At 39.3% G+C, this 12,753-nt stretch overlaps 1 protein-coding gene across 2 annotated transcripts in view; it reads left to right on the top strand.

Moving 5' to 3' along the window:
• pkhd1l1.1 (PKHD1 like 1, tandem duplicate 1) overlaps positions 1 to 12,753 on the top strand; it is a 51,061-nt gene that overhangs the window by 6,587 nt on the left and 31,721 nt on the right. For both annotated transcript variants that reach the window (XM_079523078.1, XM_079523077.1), the window contains exons 12-31: positions 61 to 150; positions 782 to 1,047; positions 1,549 to 1,640; positions 2,137 to 2,296; positions 2,676 to 2,811; positions 3,214 to 3,342; positions 3,912 to 4,066; positions 4,286 to 4,402; positions 4,683 to 4,823; positions 4,952 to 5,076; positions 5,354 to 5,520; positions 5,863 to 6,026; positions 7,475 to 7,607; positions 7,893 to 8,047; positions 8,515 to 8,637; positions 9,140 to 9,245; positions 9,435 to 9,542; positions 9,973 to 10,137; positions 10,832 to 10,953; positions 12,471 to 12,603. In XM_079523078.1, coding sequence (XP_079379204.1) covers positions 61 to 150; positions 782 to 1,047; positions 1,549 to 1,640; positions 2,137 to 2,296; positions 2,676 to 2,811; positions 3,214 to 3,342; positions 3,912 to 4,066; positions 4,286 to 4,402; positions 4,683 to 4,823; positions 4,952 to 5,076; positions 5,354 to 5,520; positions 5,863 to 6,026; positions 7,475 to 7,607; positions 7,893 to 8,047; positions 8,515 to 8,637; positions 9,140 to 9,245; positions 9,435 to 9,542; positions 9,973 to 10,137; positions 10,832 to 10,953; positions 12,471 to 12,603 — 2,787 coding nt within the window. The remainder of the gene's footprint in view (positions 1 to 60; positions 151 to 781; positions 1,048 to 1,548; positions 1,641 to 2,136; positions 2,297 to 2,675; positions 2,812 to 3,213; positions 3,343 to 3,911; positions 4,067 to 4,285; positions 4,403 to 4,682; positions 4,824 to 4,951; positions 5,077 to 5,353; positions 5,521 to 5,862; positions 6,027 to 7,474; positions 7,608 to 7,892; positions 8,048 to 8,514; positions 8,638 to 9,139; positions 9,246 to 9,434; positions 9,543 to 9,972; positions 10,138 to 10,831; positions 10,954 to 12,470; positions 12,604 to 12,753) is intronic.

The following is a 12,753-nucleotide window of genomic DNA, read 5'->3' as shown; positions in this document are numbered from 1 at the left end:
GTTGTTGAAATGTTACAAGTCACGAAATGCTTACAGTGGCTTTTCTCTGATTGTCTAAAGGCAGGCCTTGCAAAATCCAGACTGTGTCTGATGAGAAAATTACATGCATGACTCCGAGACAACCAAAGAGCATGACAACCCGCTATCCCGGTAAGAACACTCCCTGTCTTTCTCTTTCTCTACCATTCTTTGTATGTGACATTGTACATTCCATATGATCTGTCTCCAAGCTTTGTTCAATGTCAACTTGGTTATCTCAAGATTGGTCACAAGTTCAACAAACAAATGTCACAACCCTTGACTTCAATGGCAGAAGAATCTCAGGCGTCATTGTAAAGTGTCTCTGAACAGGTTGTGCAAACACATGTACACATGTACCCATCGCTTATCACAATTCATAAAGAGTAGGTGACTTTGATGTTATTACTATCAGGATGAGTTAATGTACCATGTCATTGTGATAAGAGTACTTCATTATTTTAAAGTATAGCATTATGCAAAATACTGCGTCACTAAGCTCTGTGAAAACAGCACAGTCTACTTCTTCTATTTCATAAGTCCTACTGCATCAAAGTGTCTGTCATCATGATCAAGATTATTCAGCAGAGTGGTGTGTTTAACAATTCATTATTTTACTGAGTATTAACCCATTGTCAGCTGCTTGTTTGTAGGTTGGTTATTTTTGCTATTTGATATGCAACAATGTGGTTAAATTAAAACAAGACAATCTTCCTTGTGCCTTCCCTCTACTTACCACTTTATCTAAACTTGCATATTACAGGCAGCAGGGGGTTGAAGATGGAGGTCTTTAATGAAACAAGACCAAGGTCACTGGATGACATACAGGCCTACAACGAGAACACAACTGGATACCACATGGAATGGATTGACTCCATGCCTATCAACTTCCCCCGACCATTCGATTCGTTTAGCACGCGCTCGTCAGGCTTCTTTGTGCCTCCAACAACTGACAAATATACCCTGTATCTAAACTGCGATGACCGCTGTGACCTCTACTTCAGCAACAGCAGCCGGCCAGAGGACAAGGTAATTAGGCATTGTCACCAGTACAATAGAATCAAAGTCAACACTAGAATAAAAATCACTGAGGTCTACAACCCAAACATGCCAATGTTATCTTCTGTGTAAAGATATTAGCCATGTCAAAAACATATACAACTCTGACAAAATTACCATGAGCCAAGAAATGTAAGCCATTTCTTTCTTTCTTTCTTTCTTTCTTTCTTTCTTTCTTTCTTTCTTTCTTTCTTTCTTTCTTTCTTTCTTTCTTTCTTTCTTTCTTTCTTTCTTTCTTTTAATTTCTTTCTTTCTTTCTTTGTGGTGGTTAACATGAATCACTACTAAAATGCTTTACAGATTCGATCCTTCATATTTCATTGATATTGAGTGAAATAATAGTTTTTTGGACTTTCGTTTTTTTAGTTAGGCTAGAGAAACTTTAGTTTTATTACTCTGGAATTTTAGTTATCACATGCACTTGTTCATTTTGTAGTTACAGTACACAATATTTCACAAAATCTATTTCAGGTCAAGGTTGCTTTCCAGACTTACTATGTGAATAGCTACCACGCCCAGTCATCCCAAAGGACTGAAACCATGTTTCTGGAGAAAGGAAAGGCGTGAGTAGAGGACTTTTACTCAACTTGTGTAACCAACAGTATACAGTTGGGTGCCACCGATATTGTCCCTTATCATTTGACCCATTTAGGCCTGACCTCAAAATTTAAAAAAATCCTTCTAAATATTTTCACGATTTTTCAAAAATAGCAGACCTACAAGCTCGTAGCGCGCCACTCGGTGGCGCGCTATGAGCTTGTAGATCTGCTATTTTTCAATAGCTAAATTATAACATAATGTTTAAAACACCAAAAGGGGTTCCCGCCCAAAATGGGTTAACTGTCCTTTTGCGCAGATCACGCAAACCTCAGCAAAAAGAAAAGGACAATATCGATGGCCTCCAACTGTAGGCAACAGTTAGCCAATAGTATTTTTATACACTTGAAAAAATATGATACGAAAAGTAGTACGACTGTATTAGAGACTGATGAGAATATTACGATTTTTCCAGACTTGTATTGTGTGTATTAAGTAAAAAAATTAAAATCTTTTTCTTAGCTACTACATGGAAATCCTGATGCAAGAGTATGGTGGAATAGCCTACATCGACATGGCTGTCTTCCGAGGAACAAGTACCTTCACAGAGGATCAGACAGATGATGCTGTCAATGAGCAGCAGTATATTGTGGCAGATTATGATGTGTACAACGAGAAACAAGTATGTAATCCTATTGTATCCTATTAGCGTACGTGTTTAGGGCTAAAGAATGATTTTCACAGTAGAAGTCCCAGTGTTTCTCACCACTTCCAGTGTATAAAACTGATATTTTCTCCTTTTTTATTTATTTATTTTATTTATTCAAAAGACAAAAAGCAGCATTGTTTGCATAATCAGCTGTTTTTGCTAATTTTATGCAAACCACCAAGTATAAAAACGTTGTCACTTTTCACTTGCACCCTGTTATTAAACTAAGGGCCCAAATTGTCTGAGCTGCTCCAGTGCCTCCTTTTCGCAAATACTCTTATACTCTCTCTACTCCACATGTGTCAGCAGTGTCACCTATAACCTTTGCGTCTCTTCCTTCACCGCTGTCCAGGTGGTCAGCTTCGCGTCCTGGCCTGCCTCTGCTGCTCCAGTCAGTGAGGTCCAGAAGGTCACTGTGAACAGCAACTGTGCTAGCCATCTCTGCGGAAGCACATACTTCAGCCTGGGCTACGGGGGCACAAAGACTGGTAAAGCCTTCTGTCATCATACTCATAAATACGATCAATGATAACCTGAGCTACACAATTCCATAAGGATGTGTCTTGTCTTGTGGGTTCAAGTGTGTGTGTGTGCGCGCGCACACGTGCATGCTTGCGTGCGCAAAATATATGCCAACCCAGATCCTGGATTAGGTGAATGACTACACAACAAACAGCACTATGGTGCATTTAGTACTTTTGGAAAATATGCTTATTTTTCTTATCTCATTATCTCATCATGCATTATTATTATGATTATTGAACCATTTATTGATTATGAACCATAATAATGGTATATGTATTAGCTACTCCCACAGAGTATCTCTAACCCTCTTTATGGGTGCTCAGGACACTGGCTCCCACATAACAAACCTGCTTTGTCTTATACAGGACCCATCCCCGTCACAGCCACAGCAGACATGGTAGAGGCAGCTTTGAATGATCTCTGGTCCATTAAGCCGGACACAGTACAGGTCACTAAAGACACTGACTTCACTGTGACATTCAACTCTCAAAGGGGTAGGTGACACAATTTAAACACTTAAAGCCTATTTTCAAAAATCACATTATATTGTATTATCTTATCATTATTGTGGATCCAGGACGCCCAAAACCCACAATGGTTTTTTTTAAAGATTTATTTTTGGGGCTTTTTTTTATATAATTTTTTTATCCCACGATTTTGTAACCCAATTTTCACCCCTGTGTCAATTATCTAATGTGATCCTGGGCTCTACACACCCTCCGCCAACCTAGTCCCCATATGGGGGACATGGGGAGAGCAACGGACTTGAACTCATGCTTCCTGCCGGGCCGTCCGGACGGCCCGGCAGCCCAGGTGCCCAGACGGCCGAACTAACCGTCCAGGCCCAAATACTCACAATTAGACTACCCATACCCATAGTTCATATTTGCCAATTAAAAAATGTCCAGTTGTTTGCCCAGGCGATCAGGGTACACAACTTTGATAGGGTCCCACAAAGATTCCCATGGGAGTTGGGTTGGAACACAGTGAATGATAGGTGTTAGTAGACACGTATATGAACGTATGTGACTTTCCCTAACTAACGTGTGTGCATTGACTACAGGTGATTTTGAGCCTCTTCAGTATGAGGTTTTTGGATCTGACACCAACATCACTGTCATGGAGGTGACCAAAGGCCAAGGCAACATGGCTACCTTCACTCTGCTCTGGGGTGGAGTACCAACAAAGCCCATCGCCTTCAATGCATCTCAGTCTGAGGTCTGTTCTCTTGAATAAAAGGTTTAATATTAATTAGCATGTGCATATGGAATTAGATGAAGCATAAACAAAAGACACTAAATATCAAGTGATAAAGTGGTAAAATGAGAGAGACTACATTCTGATAGATCACAGGTTTGATTTCTGTACAAATGTGTCTTGTCAAAAATCTCCCTGAATAAATGTGATACTAGACAGTAAATGTTTTTGTGGGAACAGGTGCAATCCGCTCTGGAGGACATGTTAAAGGCTGAGTGCCCCAGTGGAATTACGGCAGAGGAGAGCTCTGATGTCAAATACTCCAGAGACTTTGAAGACGACGAATCTCGGAATCAGGTGAGAACTGGACTATTTACCAATGATTCGGGGGACACCGAAAAGCCACTGCTATGGGAAACCATGCATGCAGGTGGACAAGGTGGTCTTTGTGGATGCAAACCCATTAAAAAATATATATGGCTGACTCTCACTCTTCTAGGAAAATATATGTATTTGGCAGGTAGTTTATAATGGAATATTATTGTTGCTGTTATCTCACCAAGTGATCTCATGGGAATTGTGTTCAGACTTTGATTTCTCACTATGTTCTGATGTCTTGTACCCAACTGACCATTAGTACAACGGTGATAATCGAGGGACACCTGTGAAGGATACAGAGGCTTTCTGTGGCCTTTGGTCACTGAAGAATCCTGAGGTCCTTTTCAAGGAAGATTATATCACCGAATCTGGTGGTATTTCATTGCAGAAGTATTCGATGGTAAGATATATTGTCCTGACTTATTTGGCCCTTTTCCGTCTGCAGAGATGGGTAGAATTGGATAGATTTTTAAATGTATGATGGTAATGATAAGAATCAGAAACATTCTTCAATTATTTTCTTTCCAGCTTTGTTTTGCATACAAAGGAGCATTGAATGATGGAATTAGGGTCAAATTCACTTACCGCAACACCCAGGGCCAAACCAATACAGAGACAACAACAATTCTACAACAATTCAACAAAGAGCACAAGTAAGTGATCATTCACTATGATTTCAATATGCCAACTTAACCCAAAGTGAATTTAATTTGTTGCTGCTCAGTACAACAAAAATAAAATACATTTAGTCAATCTCTCATATTGAAAAAGTGGAGAGAGTATAAGCACTTCAATGCCTTTTAAGGGGCCGTGCACCCAGAAAGCAGGCCAGTGCTTTTGTGACATGCATTTTTATGGTGCTGGAGGAACCAGTGATAATGAACCAACTGGGTACTAGGACTAGGCACTTAAATGTCTCTTTGTTGACAGCTGGAGCTACAAGTGTGTTGACCTGCTGAGTTCACTGGAGACAGCTCAATTCATTGGAAGCAAACACAAGTTGTTGGAACTCTATCTGGAAAAAGATGACTCTGGTGCAGATTTCTTTGTGGATGCCATTCAGCTCGGAAAGAGCCGCACTACGAGGGATGAAAATGGTAATATACTTTAGTTTTGGTTCGCTTTTCAAAATCAAATGTAATATTGTTGGAGAAGTACTGGATAAATGTATGTTTAAAACAAAATAATGTATGTTTTCATACCTTTCTTTGATTAATATTGGTGTTGCCTATTTCATTATGTAACTGAATAACATGTTTTCTGCATTACATTCATGCATACCGATGATTGGTTGAATAGAATCAGACCATCTTAAGTTTATTTACTCAATGAAATGCATCCAGCTTTTTGAAGGTACCTTACCTCTCAGCAGTAGTGACCTTGCACAATATACAGTACAAATGGTTTATTGATTTCTTTCCTTGTGTTCTTTCTCATAGGTGTCGTACAAAAGAGAAAGCCCCAGCCATTTGGAAGCTCTGGTCGTTTTTTTGAGAGCATCACTGTGCATAAGTCAGACACATCACAGGTCATCTATGAGATCACAGCCACACCCCAAGACTGTGCCTTTGGGTTTCCTCTGCTAGGCATTGGCTTTCTACAGGTAACTGATCCTTTGAATGGTCTCAATTGTGTAAATAATCTGTAAATAAGTCAAAACAATCTCTGTATATAATTGTTTAAATACACAACTTTGTGTCATCATAATTATGTAGAATACAGCATATTATATTGTATTCAGAGATACTTAACTAGTAAATGTACAGTATGTGCGTTCACATCTACTGTATATGGGAAGCAGAATTGCCCAAATCAAATGTTGATGTGAAATGAGATATGCTTATTGAAGTGCATATTCAATAATGTGCCTACATACCACTGGTATGTTTTACTACAAGTAAACGCGGGAAGCGAACAAAGCTGTTGTGGCAGTCTGACACACACACACACACACACACACACACACACACACACACACACACACACACACACACACACACACACACACACACACACACACACACACACACACACAAACATCAGTGAACCCTCGCTATGAGTCTGGCCGCGCCAGGCTAACGGAGACTGGCCTGGGAGAACAAGTAATGAGACACAGTAGGCAGTATCACACTATTGGTTCACAAAGTTTATTAGACAACAAGGAATATTTATAGTGCTGGATCATAGAAACGAGACAGTAAGATATGAAGATGTGCAACATATAACGCGGCATGATGATAAGCAAGGTTGACCTAAAACAGCTTCCTCAATGTAAATCACCTGAAGAACGTTTCTGGATTTGGGAGTTCTTGGGGAGTTATGTTTGCTATAACCAGGGGCCATATTCAGAAAGGGAATCTTAAAACAGCTTCCCCAATGTATATCACCTGAAAAAAGCTTCTGGATTTGGGAGTTCTTGGGGAGTTCTCTACTATGACAATTATGTTTGCTATAACCAGGGGCCATATTCAGAAGGCTGTGTAGTAGCCTAACTTCCAGCACAGGCAGGCACCAATATGATCTGATTCACCCCTGGGCCTGTATGACATGTGTAGGTGATTTGCCTAACAGATTGCACTGGTAGCATCACCCTCAGGGGATCTTTTCCGCTTGTTAGTGTATTATTCTATACAGCATGTCCTTAATGTCTATGATTCTGCCAAACACAGGTGGAGTTATTGTTTTAATGGAATACCAAAATGATTGATTGCTGAGTCACTCTTGTTGGCCCATGTTATAGCCTTTAAATGGTTGAGAATTACATACTATTTGCATCTTTGTTTCTGTGCTATGTTGACAATCCATGTGTTGTAAAACAAAATTAACTGCACACATTATTGTTAGTGAATGTCATATCTTTTGTACTAATGCTGCCAACTCACATTTCTGTACTTGATAAATAAGATAGATATAAGATCATTCTGTGACATAATATGATAATAAACAGCCAAAACAGTGCCAGCAAACAGTGTGCTGCTTTTGAACACCTTCCCCAGGTGGTAACACAGGGAACAGTCAGTAAATTTGTAACTCTTTTGCTCTGTGAATAAGATGTCAAACCACACCGAGGACATGGCCGAGTATATGGAGGGAGCAGCAACGCTCACTGTCACTCGCCAGGACAGGGCGACCCCGCCCCTGACTGGATCCTTTGATGTGGAGATTTATGGAGGACGCGCTGAAGGTATTGTAGATGTGAGAGGCTGCTGTGCCACACTTGGTGATTTGCATCAGCTGTTCCAGAGATAAAATCAACTAAGCTCCGACTGACCCATGCTCGACCCTTGAAAGCGCTTTCGTTTTGCGTCTCTGGAATTACATCATGTTCGTTAACGTGATGCTAACAGAGTATTGTCACACTCTTGTACAGTAAATAAATTATTTTGACTTCTACACGTGTTCTTATTAAATGACAATGTGGTTACGGCTGTAGAAGCAAGTATAGCGAGTGACCAGTGTCCTTTGTCAGGTCTGTCGGTGGACATCGGTGAGGATGACCTGAAGTATGCCCTGGAGGGCATCTCAGGCATGGGACAGGTGACGGTCAATAATGAAGGGAGCTGCAAACGCCCGAAATGGAAGGTCAAGTGGCTCACCGTACCTGGAGACCAGCCTCTCATGCAGGTCAGACTCTAATCTCTCAAGACAGATTCTTATTTGTTTATTTTTTATTTTTTACTGATAGGCTACATGTTATACTATCATATGATATGTTAATAATAATAATATCTCAAACTTATATAGCGCTTTTCTGAGTACCCAAAGACGCTTTACATGGGGGGGCTTTACAGAGGTAACAACACAAATAAAAACAACTTTATTAGAAAAAAATAAATAAACACTAAAAGCTATAAAAACATTAAAAGACAGTGAAAAGGGTTAGCTAGGGAAGGCAATGTTGAAAAGGTGGGTCTTGAGGGCGGTTTTGAAGGTTTGTTGTGTTGTGTTTCCGTTTGATGGATATAATAACATGTAATAAAACATTAGGGGACACATTTATAGAGCTAGAGATGTATTCCAAAAGTGCTATTTTTTATCTGCACTTAAATAGACAGCAAATGTTGGTAACAAGTTACTTTTCACTCTTACAGATCAATTTCTCATCTGTTGTGGGCAACAACCCTAGCATGGAAGCCAAAGAGAAAAAGCAGGGAGGGCTGTTCATACGAAGTGTGACAGGAGATTTCTTACGTGTGTGGGAACCCAAACCTCAGGTACTGAATGTTTTTAAGCTATTGTTTCCTGTTCCATGGATATAATAACATGTAATAAAACATTAGGGGACACATTTATAGAGCTAAGAAAGGCTGCGCCTGCTTGAGACCTGCTGCTAGAGATGTATTCCAAAAGTGCTATTGTTTATCTGCAGGTAAATAGACAGCAAATGTTGGTAAAGCTTGATTGTTCCAGGTAGTTATAAAATTAGCCATGCATATCCATCCATTGTCTATCCAGTACATCTTTTTTCATGTCTGGTCTGTGGTCTAGTAGCTAAAGGTTTCATGTTTGCATTTGACTAAAGTGCTTTGTGCGTGCAAGCGAGTAAGCAGACATGCAGAGTCCTCTGTTCTCCTAATGACATAACTCTGACAGTAGTAATTTCACACGCCTTTGTATTGCAAAACCCTTTCACAATGCTCGGCCAAAGTAAGTAACTGATTGTCAACTAAAAGTGTAATTTTCAGCTGTGTCTACATGTTGCAATGCTGTCTGCAGGTGGAGGTTCATATTAATAGCATTCCATCTAAGTGTTCTGGAAACTGTGGCTTTGAGTGGAAGGAAGAGAGGACCCCCGTTGTAACTGGAATCACTCCATCCCAAGGTACCTTATTGAGACATTTTTGGTTCTTTCAGCAAATTCTAATTTAATTTACAATAAATTATTATTAAAAAAAAAGTAACTGAAAATAAAATATTTGTAAAATGTGGATACATTTTTTTGTGGATACAATTAAAGACATGGGATATTGTTTCTGTGGAATGGATTAATGTGACTGACTGGATGTTTCAGGGTCACATGGTCTGCACACTCTTCTGACCATAATGGGAACTGGATTCAGCAATGAAAATGCCTCTGTCATGGTGGGACCTGCACGATGTGAAGTTCAGCAGTTCAACTGTAAGTGAAAGTAGTTGCCAAGGTGGAATAGTGAACTGTTTCATTTGCATGTGTCGATTGCCATTCATCATTCACTGATAATATGAGAGTATGAGGCACGAGGTATCAAACTATACAGTACCACCACTGCTCACCAAAATAAATAATTGTAAAGTTTTACCAAAGACTTTGACCAAATACTTTACAATTGCCTTATTGGCCTTTTTATCTACAGTACAGTATGTTACAGTATTGTAAATGCACAATAATATCGTGCAATACTTGAAAATCACCCTAATAAATAATCCATTTACAAGCACAACGTACAGTACTGTAAATGCTGAAATGTGCACTTGAACTGTTTACTTAGTTTCCAGTGTTAACAAAGTGTTAACATGATTTTGTTTATTTTCTTTAAGACATTTTTGTTTTTGTTTTCTGTTCTGTTCAGTCACTGCTCAGGTGTGCAGATTGACCAATGCTAGCACTGGCACTTATCCAGTGTCTGTCACCTTCCCATCTCTGGGTCACGCCCGCTATTCGGGGGGCAATGTCCTCAACTTCACCTACCAGCTGATTGTGTCTGGATTCTCGCCCAGCTCTGGGAGCATGGCAGGTACTGTACCATATGCACCCAAAAAACATCATTGACCAAAGTAATTGACCAAAGTAAAAGATATTATAAGAACATTTTTATTTGGGTGAATGACCATTAAAAACAGTTACACAGTGCTTTAAAGGTGATGATAAAACATACCGGTAGTTAAACAATGTGGTTAAAGAAAAATAAAGCAAACCAATTTGACAGGAATAAAATGAGTTAAAATGACTTTTCAACACTCAAATGGAGAAACTGACTTATCTCCTCCGCGATAACATGGAAGGGTTCACGAAGGTATGGAAACCAGTCTTAGACTAGTGGACCCCTCTAGACTGCGCTTCAATGAACCTTATTGAACGGTAGCGAAAAACAAAAAGACTCTGGTAACCTGGACTGTACAATCATGTCAAGACTGGTGTATTCGTTTTGTCTTGTTTTTTTGTTGTTTTTTTGTCTGTGTAATGTAATGTCCGTATTGTGGTAATTGTTGTTTTTCTATGTTGTGTAAAATAAAATAGAAAAAAAGGGTGGTTCTATATGCATTGAATTGCGATCGAACAGCTGTGAAATTTCAGAGCCTCAATAAAAATACGTTAAAAAAACCCCCAAAAAAACTAAAACATGCAATAAAATAAGATGTATTAACATTGCATACAAAATACGACTAACTAGAGTCTACATTGTGTTTTCTGATGTTCTGCCCGTACAGGAGGAACACTGCTGACTGTAACAGGGTTTGGCTTCAGCCAGGATGCTACTGTTATGATTGGCAGTCAGGAATGTACTGTGGTTCATGGAAGTGACAGTGAACTGGAATGCAGGACCCCAGCTGTAAGTAATACAAAACTAAATGTATATATACTGTACATATAGCCTATATACTGTGCAAAACTACTGTACTGGAAGAAAAATGTCTGTCAAGCGAGTTGTATTGTTTATATACAGTAAGTAGTTTAAGCAAAGAAAGTGTCTTATTAAAGCGCAAATAACATGCATTTTAAAACTGCTTTTAATATTTAATATCATATTGTCTATGTCCCTCAAAGTTATTTGAGGGGTGCTGATATGCAGATTATTTAATATTTGAGTCATTAGAATACTGATGCTAGATAAAACCAGGCTTGTTTCCATTCCATGCCAGCTTGGAAATAACAGAACTGTAGGCTATGTGGGAATTATTATTTCAACCACAGCGTTAGATCAATAGATATGTCAAAGTTTCAACACTAAATGCAAAGTATGTTTCTTGAATTACATTCTAATCTGTGGGTTTGTGACATGCATTTGTTACACTGAAAACCATTCAGCCATTATGACTGAGATGCGTAAACTGAGAGGATGTTCTTTTGAGCAAGAAAAAGCTACTTGGATTATTACGCTCTTTGATGTAGCTACTGTACATGTATTGTAAAGCGTCCAACCTAATGCAGTAGGACTATTCTCTCCAAAGGTCAATTGAAATCCAATACAAGGATTGACAGGATGACAAAGTTATTTCTAATGGTTTGAGCCTCAATCACCACTCTGATATAACCAGTCCTTGTCATTTATTTCTGGACTTTGAAAGCAGTTTTAGCTGCAGTACCACAATGTCCTGAGGTGGTGGGGGTGCTGATATGCAGATTATTTAATATTTGAGTCATTAGAATACTGATGCTAGATAAAACCAGGCTTGTTTCCATTCCATGCCAGCTTGGAAAATCAACAATGGTGGACATTGTAAACAAAGTGGAAATGCAATTGGAACTGAAGACTGAAGAAGAGGAGGAATTATACAAAGTAGGGTGACATTGATGACATCACGATGAGGACAAAATCAGTTGAGCTGTTCCTGAGAGCAATTTCCATTAAAGCACCCATATGATATGAAAGCCTGATTGTTCAAAATTGGTTATTTGTGGAGATAGAAAACACATATGGGAGCCCCAAAAACACAAAAGAAATTGAAAATTGAATTTTATGTTATAGGTCCTTTAAATGAAGTATTTTATTGCCTGATTAGCTTACCATATAGATTAATGAACAGAGCATCATGGACCTGTACTAACAGGGGAAACATACTCAGGTGGTTGTACTGGGTAGATACAGTACCAGGCAGGCCCACCGACAGGAATTATATGATTGGGGGGACAACATTTTCTCTCACACGCACGCACGCACGCATGCACGCACGCACGCACGCACGCACGCACACACACACGCACGCACGCACACACACACACACACACACACACACACACACACACACACACACAGAGGCTTGACAAAATCTGCCCTGAATGGTTGAAAGTTTAAGAATATGTATATTTTTTATTTATTAGCAATGCTTATTTATATTTTCTTTTCAGGGAACTGCAGGATCCGAGACAGTCACAGTTACAGTTGGAACAATGACTGAGACAGCATCCAGCTCCTTCACCTATGATGGAGCTTTTACACCACTAATCACAAGCATGAGTCCACACACCACCACTGTGACTGGTGAGTGCAGAACAGCCTTTTACAATGACATCCTAAAATTCACATTAGGAAAACAAAGATCTGTGCTCCAAATAACAGAACTGTAGGCTATGTGGGAATTATTATTTCAACCACAGCGTTAGATCAATAGATATGTCAAAGTTTCAACAC

The sequence above is a fragment of the Electrona antarctica genome (assembly GCF_951216825.1).
Source record: "Electrona antarctica genome assembly, chromosome: 15".
Lineage (NCBI taxonomy): Eukaryota > Metazoa > Chordata > Actinopteri > Myctophiformes > Myctophidae > Electrona > Electrona antarctica.
This window is presented reverse-complemented; position numbering and strand designations above follow the sequence as displayed.